The sequence below is a fragment of the Agaricus bisporus genome, assembly GCF_000300575.1.
Source record: "Agaricus bisporus var. bisporus H97 unplaced genomic scaffold AGABI2scaffold_11, whole genome shotgun sequence".
Lineage (NCBI taxonomy): Eukaryota > Fungi > Basidiomycota > Agaricomycetes > Agaricales > Agaricaceae > Agaricus > Agaricus bisporus.
In genome coordinates, this window is record NW_006267346.1 from 668,732 (window position 1) to 683,417 (window position 14,686).

At 45.4% G+C, this 14,686-nt stretch overlaps 3 protein-coding genes across 3 annotated transcripts; 2 read left to right on the forward strand and 1 right to left on the reverse strand.

The window, feature by feature from the left end:
* Nucleotides 1–175: 175 nt before the first annotated feature.
* Nucleotides 176–3,467, forward strand: AGABI2DRAFT_76781 (hypothetical protein; the record flags this gene model as incomplete). The annotated part of the gene is made up of 14 exons (XM_006455705.1): nucleotides 176–533; nucleotides 647–761; nucleotides 815–901; nucleotides 949–1,072; nucleotides 1,127–1,302; nucleotides 1,354–1,457; nucleotides 1,512–1,600; nucleotides 1,650–1,754; nucleotides 1,807–1,914; nucleotides 1,976–2,101; nucleotides 2,151–2,214; nucleotides 2,282–2,625; nucleotides 2,662–2,805; nucleotides 2,856–3,467. The coding sequence occupies 14 exons, from the start codon at nucleotides 176–178 to the stop codon at nucleotides 3,465–3,467; spliced, it is 2,556 nt and encodes an 851-aa protein (XP_006455768.1).
* Nucleotides 3,468–4,143: 676 nt separating this feature from the next.
* AGABI2DRAFT_121668 (hypothetical protein) lies at nucleotides 4,144–7,569 on the reverse strand (the record flags this gene model as incomplete). Its single annotated transcript, XM_006455706.1, has 10 exons — nucleotides 4,144–4,206; nucleotides 4,266–4,322; nucleotides 4,381–4,452; nucleotides 4,496–4,579; nucleotides 4,631–4,805; nucleotides 6,037–6,751; nucleotides 6,807–7,037; nucleotides 7,088–7,120; nucleotides 7,188–7,396; nucleotides 7,463–7,569. The coding sequence occupies 10 exons, from the start codon at nucleotides 7,567–7,569 to the stop codon at nucleotides 4,144–4,146; spliced, it is 1,746 nt and encodes a 581-aa protein (XP_006455769.1).
* A 132-nt stretch (nucleotides 7,570–7,701) lies between these two features.
* Nucleotides 7,702–8,891, forward strand: AGABI2DRAFT_227318 (hypothetical protein; the record flags this gene model as incomplete). Its single annotated transcript, XM_006455707.1, has 3 exons — nucleotides 7,702–8,126; nucleotides 8,187–8,263; nucleotides 8,319–8,891. Coding segments are annotated over exons 1-3 (1,068 nt in total), but the record flags the coding sequence as incomplete, so codon positions are not given.
* Nucleotides 8,892–14,686: the final 5,795 nt, after the last annotated feature.

The following is a 14,686-nucleotide window of genomic DNA, read 5'->3' on the forward strand; positions in this document are numbered from 1 at the left end:
AGCGCACAAAGCAAGTCCAGCATTGCTGAGTGTGGTCATTATCGGAAATTGGCACCCAACAATAGCAGCCAGGTCGTCCCCGGCTCCTAACCTCTTCTCACTGCCCACCATGGTCAAGGAAGAAGATCTCTCCCCGCCCACCCTATATTCCCCTGCAGTGCCCGGCATTTCGTCCATGGATGTCGATATCAAGCCAGAACGCGACGACCTCCTGCCAGGCTCTCCATCTCAGTCGCCAACCCTCGAAGTTGTTCAGAAATCGAATCTCACACCTACACCTACCCCTCCCCCAGAATCTGCTCTAGATGCTGAATCCACTAACGGAACGACCTCAAAGTCCTCGACACCGCCCCCCAAACAGCCAAAGAAGCATGTGCCCCATGTACTGCAACTCATTAGTGACCTCCCCGTTGCGCGTGAAGAAGCGCTGAAGTCGTTTAACGAAATTCCTGACAATAATTATCAGTACAAAACGCTAGGTCGCTCGCGTGAACTTATGGAGAGTATGACCTGCGATTGCAGCTATGAGCATGGTTAGTTTCGTAGTCATTATCCAAGTCTTAGTGCCGGACGATGCTTCTGTCCTGGCTTCGCTTTTAGATATCACTATAGAGCCACGTTGAATCTCACAAATTCTGTTTTACAGGAATCGACAGTGAAAGAATGGCCTGCGGTCCATATTCCGACTGCATAAACCGTCTGACACAAGTTGAATGCCTCGCAGGAGACTGTCGATGTCGGAATTATTGTCAAAATCAACGGTGAGATTTTCTCACATTGCTCGAAAACTTCCATTTGACTCAGTTTCGTCCAGTCTCCAACGCAAAGAATACGCCCCCATTGAAATCGTGCTAACAGAGAAGAAAGGGTATGGGCTCAGAGCTGAGGAAGATCTACCCAAGTACGTGCTGAGTCATTCCCCGACCTACGCTCTTTGACATGTTTCAGGGATGCGTTCATCTACGAGTATGTTGGCGATGTCGTCAATCCAATCTCATTCAAGAAGCGCATGCGCGAGTACGGCCAAGAGGGAATACGACATTTCTACTTCATGATGCTCCAGAAGGACGAGGTCAGTAAGCTTTCCATCTAACCTCCAATTGCCTCTCATTGTTCTTGGCCAAAGTTCATCGACGCGACAAAGAATGGCGGCATCGGTCGATTTGCGAATCATAGCTGTAACCCAAATTGTTACGTAGCTAAATGGACGGTTGGGGACAAAGTGCGCATGGGCATATTTGCCAAGCGTACAGTCAAGAAGCACGAAGAGTTGACATTTAACTATAATGTGGATCGATACGGGTGAGTTATTGAATTATTTTACTATTTTTTGACGTCTCATCACCGCTACAGTCATCAAGCGCAGACATGTTTTTGTGGAGAGGCCAACTGCGTGGGGTATATTGGCGGTAAAACACAGACAGAGTTTGCCGGAATGGACGATCTGTATCTCGATGGTAAGCCGTGCAGATATTCAGAATACTTTCAAATGTGCTCAAAGGAGTTTGTAGCTCTTGGTATCACTGACGAGGACGAGCTGCTAGAGCTCAAGGGCACAAAGAAAAAGAGGGGCAAGAAGATCGACGATCCAGATTTCCTGGTAACTTTCCTCATTATTATGTCTGTGCTTTGGCTGAGCATATTTGCAGCCAATGTTAAAGCCAGTCGTCGAGAAAGACATTCCTAAAGTTGTGCAAGCCATCCGTCAAACGACGAGTCGCAAGATGTTGTCTAAGATTCTGACTCGTATACGAGTAAGTCTCATATAGCCTTCTAGATGATAAGAGGCGAACTGGATCATCGTAGATTACGGAGGACCAAGCCGCCCTGAGACAACTCATGCGACTCCGTGGATATTCCATCATGACAAATGTACTCAACGACTATAAGGGAGAGTCAGATATCATTTTATTGGTGCGTATCTATTTTTCATGGCGTGGCATTGAGAAGTGAACATGGAACCGTCATCATTCAGGCGCTGCAATGTCTGGAAACGTGGCCTCTAATGAACAAAAACAAAGTGGAAGATTCGCAAATATTTTTACCTGTTGAAGAGTTTGCCATGCTAGGGGACGAGAAAATTAAGAAGATTGCTCAGAGGGTATGTCATTCTGGCAAGTCAGATTTCACTTTGCTAATGCGCTCTGAAGCTGCTTGATCATTGGAATACATTACCCACCTATAATCGGATACCTAAGCGCTTAATAACGGTGCGTATGCTTTCTCATTAAAGTAAAATGATAACTGATGTATCTGTCTATTCTTTAGGCTGTTGAAGGAGGTGACGAACCATCAAAGCCTAAGACAGGCGAAGAGGAGGATGAGTTCTTCAGACGCGAGCAAGAAATCAAACGTGCCAGGATGGAAGAAGAGCAAGCTGTCTATCAACAACTTCGGCTCCGTGTCGAGGCCGCTAAACAGGCCGAAAATGAAAAGAATTCAAAGATTGTCGTACCAACGTATCTAAGCCCAGATGAGCAACGCCGTCGTCGGCTTGCAGAACAACAGAAGATTCAAGCTATCATTACATCTGTTGCAGAAGCTAAAGCTGCGGAAGAAATGGCTGCGGCTTTAGAGGCGGAGGAGAGGCAAGCGAAGGAGGAACTTGCGGCAGCGAAAAAGAAGGTCGATAGAGAAAAGGAAAAGGAGAGGAAGCGCAAGAAGATGACACAACAGGAGAAAGCTAACAAGGAAGTCAATAAGGAGAAAAGATTACTCAAGCTAGTCGGAGCAGTCGTTGTGAAGAGCATGGGCAAGTACGTGAAGGGGCTGGCAAAGGAAGACTTCAAGAAACACGCGAAAGAAGTGAGTTTCTTGTTAGTCTCGTGTTTGACATGCTGAAAGACTTGGTGTAGTTGACTCACCTTATCGCCGAGAAGGAGAAAAAATCCTCAAGCTATAAGGAAAATCGATTAGACTCACTCTCTGAAGAGAAATTGGTCAAGATCAACAAGTATTGCAAAGACTACCTTGTTAAACTTATGCAGAAACTCGAGAAGTCCGGAAAACTAAACAAACATAGAACTTCATCATCATCCAGAGGACACGGCGAGACACCTTCTTCGCTCACGCATACGCCTGGTAGCGAAGATGGAGGGAACAAGAAAATGGATAATGAAGATGATGGAGTACAAATGACAGTCGAGGAAGCAATGGATATGGATGTTGGTGATGACGGTGATGACGACGACGACGGAGTCGATGAGTACGATGATCAACCCAATGGCCATGATGACCATCCCAAGTCAAACACATTGCCCGTGGCCACGCCCACGCCCCCAGAATCGTCATCAACTGCCAGCAACATTGCCAACGCCTATGCTCAAAGGCGAAGGCAAAACCAAGATTACCACGACAATGACCATGATCCACCCGATTCCTGGGGACCCCCCAGAAGACAGTACTCAGATCGACCGATGTCTAAATCCGGGTATAGCAATGACTCTACGTCAGGTTGGACTCGTTAATATACTTTCGTTTAAATTCTCTTTTATTCTGGGCGTAATGTCTATTTTTTTCATCTCCGTGTAGGCGGTTGTAATTCGTGTACTTCGTTACTAATGCTGGCCCGGTCTACACCTAAGTTTATACCTCATATTTTTATTTCTTTTTGCGAGGGTGATGTCAATATATTCTGAATACACTGCCAAGTCTCTTCTGCCTAGCCGATGCAAATCCTCTTCTTGACATTTCTTCAGACACCGGTTGTTATAAATTCGTAGGCCCCGGTGTAGAACTAATGAAGAGGGCGACGACCTCTTATCGATGCAATGATAGTCGGAAAAAACGTATATATCAATTCATTTGCTCCATTTTATTGTTTTCACTTGTCAAGAAGCAGTTCGAACCAACTCGGCTTCCATGCAGAGTTGGCAAACTAATCATTGAATGGGAACGCGCACAGTTTGATTCAAACACTCGCCTCAAGGAATATTGTGATATGGAAATTTTTTCCTTTGGCTCAGTCGACGTTACAGATCCGAGATTGCGACAGTACTACCTCAAACCTGGACTCTGCAACAAGCCATTTATTTCGAGGAACATGGTTATTTCGATATACATCGCAACGCAAAAATCAATGAACAACTCTCTGGGGTACCATACACAAGCCTATCAGTCATCTTTCATTCACCATCATTATCCTCAGTTCACCGGGATAAATCTCCAGCTCTCCCTAGAATCGGTGGAAGTGGGATCTGCATAAACCTACGCCAATAGGTTGGGATCAATGGCCCGAGTAGACTTGGTCATTTTTGTCAACGCACCTTATCAGTTGATGTGCGAGCGTTCCAATATAGAGTTGTATTGACTGGACCACGAATCTTTTGAAGAGGTGTGATCAGGAATGGATGGATAGTGATTAGTCAAAGATATGTTTACAGAGGCCTTCTCAGGGTTGAGGTCTGTGACCCAGTGGCTCACCTTGTTTGGGTTTTCAATGATAGGGATGGCCTAGTTTAGACTCTGGGATGATAATAGGTATGTCACCGCTTACATTGTTGCCTTTGGAATACGCGTACCATCCACGAATACTACGGAAAGTATAAGTGTCGGCGGTTCCGACGCTGGAGATGTACCACTAAGAATAGCGAGTGGGTGAGACCGCCCACGGCTAACACCTAATTCTTACCATGGCTTCGTTATTGGGCGTGTCGGCGAACGCAAGTGGCTCAAAAGGCCCGACTGATATCGCATACTTGTCCGTCGCACAGTTCTGGATGTAGTAATATGCTCCTTGCTGCAACTGGCGATTAACCTCAGCGTTGGGCGGCTCTCCCAAGGAAAAGATGGCAGCGATGACGGTGCTTATATCGAAGGAGAAAGCACGAGAAAATATGGAAATAGAACGTACAGACCATTGAGACAACCACTTCAGGCTTTATGTCCCTCTCCATAGCATAACTTGAACGGTTGAGCAACGGAAGGTAAAGAAGGATAACAATTTGGCAGGTGAGCTACTTCTGGATCCGGCCCGGAAATTGCCTGGCTGTTTTTCCACTCCCAGCTCAGTCTCAGGTACCTCGACGATACGAGGAAGGTCGTGTATGACGAGCAGGACCCGAAAACTATCAAATACGGTGGGGAGCGGTTTAAAAAGACTAGGCCTTGAGAAAATTTCAGTCATTTTTGTTCCTTCTACAATTAGTTGCATATATTACATGCTCCAGTAGTACTTCTAGTCGAAACAATTTTGAACGAAAAGCGCTTCTGTTCATTGATATGAGATCACTGTAATGATTAAAAATTTGAAGCCGCTTGAGCTCGGCGGCCAAGAGGCACATACTCTTTGCTTTGAGCCACCTAGGCCCTTCTACCGCTGAGTACTTATATGAGATCAGTTTTTTCCGACTGACACTTTTCACAGAACATTCAAATTGAATATCTGCTTAGGAGCCGCTGTACCCTCCGTACGTAGCAGCCGCAGAGCTTATCGATTTCTATTCCTTTAATAGGTCATCTGAGTGCAGGAAAGATATAAACCGCCAGGGTCACAAGTGGATCTTCCGAAGTTGAGGGTTTTGAATTATTGACCTGATACAGTTTTAAAGACGTACATGAACAAAAGTGCAAAACGAATCGAGAAAACATCTTGAAATGCGGTATGGTACATGCAAATGACGATATACGATCGTCGGACGAAAAATGCAATGCGTGAACATGAGATAGAATGCATAGTCTGTGAATGATGCGTGGGGAGATTGAGTAAATACTAATAGCGAAATTAAGATAGGAAATCTATTGGATCAGGTTCATCATCCATAGTGTGTTTTTCATGGCGTTGAGCCTTGAGCTTCCGCCGAATATGTGGTGGAAGGCCAGATCCTTGCTTCTTGGTCTTTGCATTTTAATATTAGCCTTTCCACTGGAAAAGATAAGTACACTGAACTCACGCTAGAACCTTTGCCACTTCTGGGTTTCTTCCCAGCGGCGGCTATGTTTTCTTTTCTTCGTTTTCTAGAAACAATTTTGAGACATCCGTATTAGCGAATCGAGACGAACGCTGTGGAAATATCGCAGAACACAAATGAAACTTACCTCTTCGTATCATCTGACTTTTTTGTTGACCTGGATTGAGATGGTTTCGGTTTCTGAGGGATGGCAACTTCTGACTGGAACACGTCTGTTGGTGGGATAATATCGGATTTCTTGACGTTCATTGCGGGTTCTCCATCAGCCTCCGTTGGTAGACGAGAACGTTTCGTTGTGGTCTTCGACGCCGGCTTACATTCGGTTCTTTCCGTATAATTGTCCGAACAATTGACTAATTCAAGTTGTTCATCAAACTTTGATTTGACGGTACACTCGGGATCCTTGGAGGTATTACAGGGTTTGTTCGCAAGAACCTCTTCCGGTGCTTTGCAGGCGATGTCGGCATCTGAAGGCTCGTTGGGCCCAGCCTTGCATTCAGAACTGGGTGCCTTACTCCTCTGAGATTTGGAATCTGGCTTGATGATTTTCTGCGGTCGGGATTCATCATTGGTTTCTAGATTCGCTACTTTCCGTTTTCTCGAGATTGTTTTGGGAGGAGGCTTTAATGATTCGTTGACGGGACCATTAGGTTCAAACGCGATCACGGGCTCGCCTACGAGTGGACGTTGAGTCTTGGAAGCAGGTTTTTTAGACCGTGAATTTGTTGTCGGCTTTTCAGGTACGATGTCATTCGTAGTTGAAGGATCAGAAATGTGTTTGTCTGCTGTCGTCGGACCGAGTGGAGGGGTTTTCGAATTTGCTGGCTCGCATCCATCCACATCTGGGGGGCGGTGAAGATATTAGATATTATTGCGGAATATAGTGATAGCAAATACCTTGTTTTTTTCGCCTTCCTCTGGGTTTGGGTTTAGGTTGTCTAGTCTTGTTATTAGTGCAGTCATCTTCTAATTCGCCGGCGGGGCTCGATTGTTTCTTTGTCCGTCGCGGTTTCCTGGTAGTAGTTTTCTTGGCAGCTGCAGGCTTCTTGGCCTTAGCCGTAGGCTGTTCTGTGTCGACTTGGACCTCATTGGCCTTCTCATTGCCTCTGGGATTTTTAGCTCGCAGTCCTAAGTGACTTCGTCAGAAGCTGTGGGGAATGGAGATTATTTGCTCGCACCAATTTCATCTTCAACAACCTCCGAGAGCGGAGCTGTGGCCAGTAATAGGATTGGATCAGCAACAAATAAATTTCGGTGTCAAATGAACCAACGGCTGACCTAGTTTCGCATTGCTCTTATTGATTGCTGGCCCTCGCACAGGTTTTTTTCTCCCAGCAGGTTTCGAGGTGTTATTCGAGGTCGCACTCTTCTTTAGAGGTGATATTGAGTGGCTTCTCGAACGGCCTCTGCCTTTCGCAGGAGATTTGCGATGAGTAGCGCTGCGCAATAGATCGAACAGGCCATTGTTATTTTCGGGACGAAATATTCTGTAAATATGCGGGATAACTTGTTAGTATCATTAGTTCTGAATGATCTCGGCGTCATGCTCATACCCTCCCCGATCGCGCATACGCGCGTGTTGACGCTCCAGGCGCTTTGCTCTGCTCTCGTTCACATTCAGCGGGTTGAGTTTGTCAGGATTCGGCAAAGGTGTTTCCATGTCGCGCAAGCTCAACACTGAACTGAACAGCGTCAACTAGCTGCACGTGATTTGGCGAAGAGTTACCAAGTTATTATGTTTAGTTTCCTCCTTAAACCCACCATGCTACCAATCATCAATTCTTGCCTCTTGCCGTCATGACAGGACACAAGCATACACATGGTTTTATACTTGAGAACCGCGTCACTCATATCCGCGGCCTGCCCGTCTCTAGCTCCCATGCATTCAGATATTCTACTGTTTCCTTCCTCTTGGGCTTAGATTCTCTCGAATCTGGCAATCTTGATCTTGTCTCCGGCTGGCTCTTTGGCTACGGAGGACGCTGGGGCCGTATTATTGGTCTTCGCTCCAAGCCTTATCTAGATACCCTTAGCTCTGCATCCATCCGCCGGAAATTGGAACTTGAGCTACGGAGGCATTGCTTGCTACCGCATAATGAAACCTTTCAAGACGCGTGGTTGATGACAATGCCAAGCGTGCTTGGTTTCGAAGGCATCAACCCGCTGACCGTCTACTTTTGCTATAAAGACGGTATATTATGGACTGTGGTTTTAGAGGTCAGGCCTTGTCACGCCCTGCATATGGAAGACCACACTAATATGCCTTTTCCCTGAAAGATACACAACACCTTCAATGAAGGTCACATCCACCTATTGCGTGTTGGCAAGAACGAGGATCCCATCGTACCCAAGGGGTAAGCCAGGGTGAGAAAACGAGTTAACACCACATTATGAACAATTGTATGTCAGATATGATCACCAATGGACATTCCCGCGGCAGTTCCACGTCTCACCATTCAATGACCGCAGAGGCTTCTACACCGTTTCTGTCGCAGCACCTGTACATCCCCCATGTGTTGACTTCTCCGAGGGGCCGGGTAGTCTTCCCGCAGTCTACATTCGCCTCTACACCGATCCCGATTCCGGCCCTGCCCCTGAGAGCAACAAAGAGACACCATCTAAAAGGTTACCAGTTGGCGAACTTAAGTTAGCCGCTTACCTTCGAGCTACCGTCGCTTTACCACTCACTACTGGGAATGCCATCAGAATGTTGGCAAAACGACCTCTGGTGTTATTTTCTGTTATGCCACGTATACTTTATCAAGCATGGATTTTGCAGTTCAATAAGCGTCTAGACGTTTTTGCACGACCAGAACCTCGTACTTTGGATAACCTGAAGCAGTCAGATCCATCACATGAAGCTGTCCCAGGAGGTGGCGTGATATGGCAAGAGGAGACTTATTTCGAATCCTTTGCTCGTAGAAGGGTCATTGAATTCGTGACTCGTCGAGTTTACGAAACCGGAATTTCAGTATCACTTATCTCGTCCAACCCGAATGTATCCACGACAGACATTTCAGCTCCAAAAAATGGTGCCAGGTCAGACATACTCAGAATCACGTATCTATCTCCCCGTTTTTTCACTATCGTCTTCACGTGCCCATCCGCCGAGCATGCATTACTATTTGGAAGAGACACTGAGGCACTTTTTGATGTCTCCTCGACGGATCTCTTCAAAATCATATTTTCCCCCATCACAGAAAACTACACAAGACCTTCGTTTCTCCAAGAGACACTGCAAGGTTTTCGACGAACATGCGTGCTTGATACCATAAATATCAATAGCCCAGCAGTACATATCCTCGATGAAAATCGTTCAGTTACAAATTTGATCACCTCGATGCTGGTGCTGTGGTCTTTCGCTTTTTTGGGGTATGCGGAGAAGAAGATTTTTCAGTTGACTGGATCAAGATACGTAGAGGGACAGGAGCCATGGAATGCGTGGAAGCGTGCAGCGGATTTGTATTTGAATAAAAATTACGATACTGGGAGCACGAAGACTCCTGTATCAGATGGAAGCATTAGACGAGATGGACGTGATTGAATGTAGACTAAGTAGTCGTGTTGTATAGTTGCAGAGTAGTACTACTTCTCTCCTTTTTGTTCTATAGAGATTATGGTCGCGATCATATGGGATGAGGAGCCAATTACATTTTAGTGTTCGCTGCCCAACAACCGTCCGGGTGAATCTGAAAGGCGCCTGAGAGGAATGTACCTAGAAGACTGCAGGGCGGATTTTCACTCGAACTTCCTAGTCAAAATGATGGATAGTGAATGTTATTGAATCCGTATGATCCTTAACACTTCCTTAACACACGACCGTGAGTTAGACTTGAGCCTGCATGAGACACATCAAAATCATCCAATATCTTACCCGTGGCATTCAGTATCTGCATCCGATGATATATAAGCGTGTAGTGGGGTAAGTACGCAGGAAGATGTTAGACCACAATGGACCTGGAGCGCTACCAGGATATGATAGGGGAGGATGGTCTTTTTCGCTAAGACGTAGCAACTGCCGACAAAAAGAAGTGGGTTGGTCAACCCAGGGTGGCCATCATTAAAATATATATTGGAAATACTCATCTAGGGTTGTATGGCGCTTCTCGCACAAACTGGGGTACCCCAGCCGACTAATACATAGGTCGCATCTGTGAAAAACCTGATGAAATAAGAAACTTCGCAAGCGGCGGTTCGGAGAAGGTCAATAGAAACGGAAGGACCTTTAGGCAACGGTACATAACAAGTTATGGCCATCAGGCCAAGCGTCCACGGCTTTCGAGTCCCGAGCGAGCGCTTCGAGCGTAAAAAGCGTGTTAGTATTGGGCAGTGATTATACTTCAGGAGACCTCAATAAGGTTGTACACGGGTGAATCACTAGACTTCTGTTGATTAGTTATTTCCGGTATACAGTCACCGAGAAGGCCTGGAGCATCGCTGTCGCCTGAGAATCGCTGTCGTTGCTGGCACCTACTACAAGATCATGATAATCGCAATTTGGATTGATAAATTATGGAAACCAAATAACTTACCATTGACTTGAGCTATTCAACATCACTACTTCGTTGATATAACAGTTTTTGTATATTGATCAATGTTGTTCACACAGATGCTCATGTAGTGAAGTACCGATATCTTTTTGATTGGCGTGCCGTGAGAGAGTACAAATACGGATCAAAAAAAACTGGAAACAAACGGCAATCAAATGGCGCGAGTGTTTCGTCATTTTGTCTAGTGCTGATGCCTGAGGTTTTCACAAGGTTTTCATTCTTGTCGTGTCGTGTGCAGAGACAACCGGACTCCGACCTACTCCGACTCGGCCAGATGCGCCAGTAAATCGGAATTTTGATTGTACCTGCCACCAAAAAGTCTTGTCGTCATTGGCGGATCCCTTCCCTTACATCACCGATCATTGTATAATGTTGATACAGGGATCAGAAGAACATGGAAATTGTGTCAACTCGCAATATCGTGTCTTGCGACAGATGTAAATTTTCCACAGGACGCTTACCGATCTGCCATACATCGTGTGTGATACTGATACAACTGTCCGAACGACAATTTGAATTGTTTTCTGATTGTCCATACTTTGGACTTGCACTGCAAATCAATGCCGTAAAAAGTGCAACATCTATAACGCAGGCCATCCGCCAAAGGGAAGGAAGGGTTTCACCACAAAGACGGCCAGTATCCGATCTGACTTTAAGTGCATAAGGAAAGTCAAGTATGCTACGATCTTCAAAAAACGTCGATCTATATCAATTCAAATGGTAGCGATGATATCCAACCGCCTGAAATATGTTATTTTTATCTACCGTCATACGGGCTCATACGGGTAAGCCGCATTTGCTGGTTTTACCTCCCAAGTTTGTTTACCCGACTAGGACCCGGTTTTGTGCCAAGAAGCTCATATAAAAGAAGAAGAGAGATAGCACTTACTTTGGTCACTTTATCTAACGCGAATACGTTATTGGAACGCAAGATCGCAAATCAAGAATACGGCTATTGAATATGCGCGCAGTGAAGACTTCGACAAAAGACCATTGTTACACTTGGCAGGAATTTGGGACCGCTCCGATCCGCCCCATAAAGAAAAGAACGAGTCTTAGAGTTTAGAGTTCAAAGACTCGTAAAAGGTCTGGCCAATCCTTCCTCCATTTCTAAGAACAAAAGGCAAGCTAGCAGCCAAAGTCCCGCCAAGATTCATTCCATAATAAAATAAAATGGAGAGCGGCACCGACTCAGAGCGGTCTCGCCTGGTCTCGCAGATAGTGCGGGATTGAGAATAAAGGAAAAGGAAAATCATTTTTAACAAACGGGGAAAGCCGGCTTGCGTTGAATTCGGGGAATCTTCCTGAAACGGGAAAAATATATGTTGCCCTTTCATAAGGGGTACCGGTACTTACTGATCATGATGAGTATGTAAACAAAGTATTTTTGGATTATCAGATCCACTGATCTTTTGCTATCCTTGGACGCTGACTCAATCAGATTTATCATATCTTCAATAACACAAACTACAGACTTTTGGCACTTACTTCCCGGGAGACGACGGTGGGCTTAGAGGTGCTGAGCCCTAAGTGAGTTGTAATGCGCCGGAGCAGATCCGTCCCTACTACTAGTGTCCCTGTGAGATAGTTCCGATGTGTTGTTTTCTCTACTGCGTTTCATTTTCGTTAGCGGCCTGTCGTATTTGAATACAATGATGTGTCATGATAGGGTGAAGAATGGCCTTCTGCAGTCTATGAAGAACAGAATCAATCCAGGATTGCAGGATGCAAAGAAAAGAAATTGTGCGTGAGCCAAGAACGATATGTACATTAGTTAAGTGTACCGGAAATGGTAAGAGATAATTCTAGAATGAATATATGGTCGTACAAAATTGTATGTCAGAACAAAATTCATGACGGAGACGAGACAGCGGCGATGACGCCCCTCGAATAGATACACATTTAAATCCAGACTTAAACAAGTGGGGATGTGTAGAAGGTTATGGGACAAGCAACGGAAGTATTCCGAACAGGGTAAACGGCATCCAAGAAGCCGATAGACGTCGAAGATAAGTGAGGTGATAGTAACCTTAGCAGGAGTGGGATGTACATGAGGTAGCGCTGAGACAAGAAGCTCGATGTCGGGGGCCGTTAAGACTGAAAACTTGGAGCTCAGAGCCAGAGAGCATTCAGTGGATTTCAAGCCGCAGCCTAATAAGATACCGTGGATATACCTGAAATATGTATTCGAACGAGGGAGCGAGCGGTGTTGCCATCATTCTCGCTCAAACTCATAAATTCGGTGCTCGAAAGGTTATCGACAGAAGAGGTCCCAGCATATGTATTCGAGCGCTGGTGATTATATGTTGAGCTACTAAAAAAAAGGTGAGAAGAAGACCTGCGCATACTCGCTACTGACCTCGCATGGAATGCAAAGGATTTGTTCTCTGGGCCGAGCTTCCACCCACAGCCCTGATAGCAGATTTGGACGGCGCATTGCTGGTCGCACCTGTCAGGATGAGATGTGAAGTCGGAGTACATGCAGCGCGAGTCGAATGTACACACAGATCGAATCGTGATGATGATATTCAAGGATACTTTGGAGACCTTTTGAGCAGCTAATCTTGTGCAGCGTAAGCATAACCGAGACTCAATTTAAGCATAAATCTAGAAGCAGTGCTGTTCGATTCCATAAGATTTCGGGGCGTCCGTCGCAGCAGCCTTCACAATCGTCATCAAGGTTCAACCCCCGGATAAGTTTCCCGGTCAAGATTTCTACAGAAATCACCACGCATTGCAGAGACCCATTCCTTGACTTCGTCGTCAAAACACACGACCAAAGACCATCGTTTCTTACCCACCCATTTCTGGGAAAGATGATCGTCACATCACTCGATTTCAGCTAATCCCTTGGCCTGGTAGAACTGATAACTTGAATTATGTAGATGACCAAGTTGATATTGTCGGCAATACTGAAAGGAAGCTATCGAACGAGCGTCCCTAACTTTTTTGGAATTCCAAAGCAAGCGGCTTTTGTCTCCATTGTCAAAGTGTGGGGACAGTGGAGGAATCCAGAGAATGGGGCTACCGCGTCTGAAAAGCGGAGGTTTACATATCTGACAAAACCCCGGTGATGAAATAAAGCTTGAAAACAGAGAGAGAGATATATGATTGGTCCTTACTCTGTCCAAGAGCAAATCATCGTCACAAAGGTCTCCAAACCGAGGCACCCAAAGTCCGTTCCTCTAAAAGCAAGGCCGCACAGTCTGATACTGCTTCAAATCCTCTCGACATAGTATTTCCAGCCTTGGTTTCAGCTTCTTCTTCAATTTGATACTCATCGCGCCTTCTGAACCAAGTTTCTTTCTCAACGTCTGTCCATTGAGGCTTCATGTCAAAAAGAAAGAAGAAAGAAATTCGCAGACGCGTGATAGCGGAAAGACGAAAAGCTCATTGCTCAACTTAGGAAGCCGGACCTATGATGCATGATGTTTGTACTTGATTGGCTCTCTTTCCGAATTATGAACTACCGGGTTGGAAGAGCTGCATGAACTTGCCTTGCTTCAGCAAGGAAAACCAACTTGAGTCGTGTAAAAGATTTTATTAGTCTTACTGCTCGGCAGCAGTTATCTTGCATCCACAGTTGCTCATGTTTCTCTAGCTTACCGGCCCACAAGTAACCGATACTATGTTTCCTCAATCGAAAATGCTTGGTGAGGCAAGACTAATTCGCTGACCGATGACAGCCGATGACCGAGAAATACACACACATAACTGTTACATTGCACATTGCACAAGGAACAACCTATCTCCCTTTTTACCCAAATAAAGCCACAAAAGCCCAAAAATCTCACTTTCGATCAAAGTGGAGCCTCAAAAAATCCCCGGGAGGATCCACAAAGATAAGGTGCCAGAAACAATAACCCAATACACCCAAAGTAAGTAATCCTAAAGCAAGAAAAAGCCAGCGCCTAGGCGCTCAAGTTCCGTTCGGAAGAGAGAAAATATACTTGATAAGAGTTCAAACCCGCAACCTTCCCAAATAAAGGAATTAAACGTGTTCTCGGCAAAAACGATCAACTTTGAACTTGCACACTCGACTCCAAAAAAACTTTTTAAATTGTATTGTTTGCGCAGTTCACGATCTGAATTACCCATTGAAAAATCGAACTTTTCCCTTGGGGATCGGAGTTGCGTTTCCGTTCTGAGAGAAGAAGTGCGGAAATAACTACTTTAGGTATCTATCTATACTTGATCTAGTATATATACTCGGTGAATCATCTATCA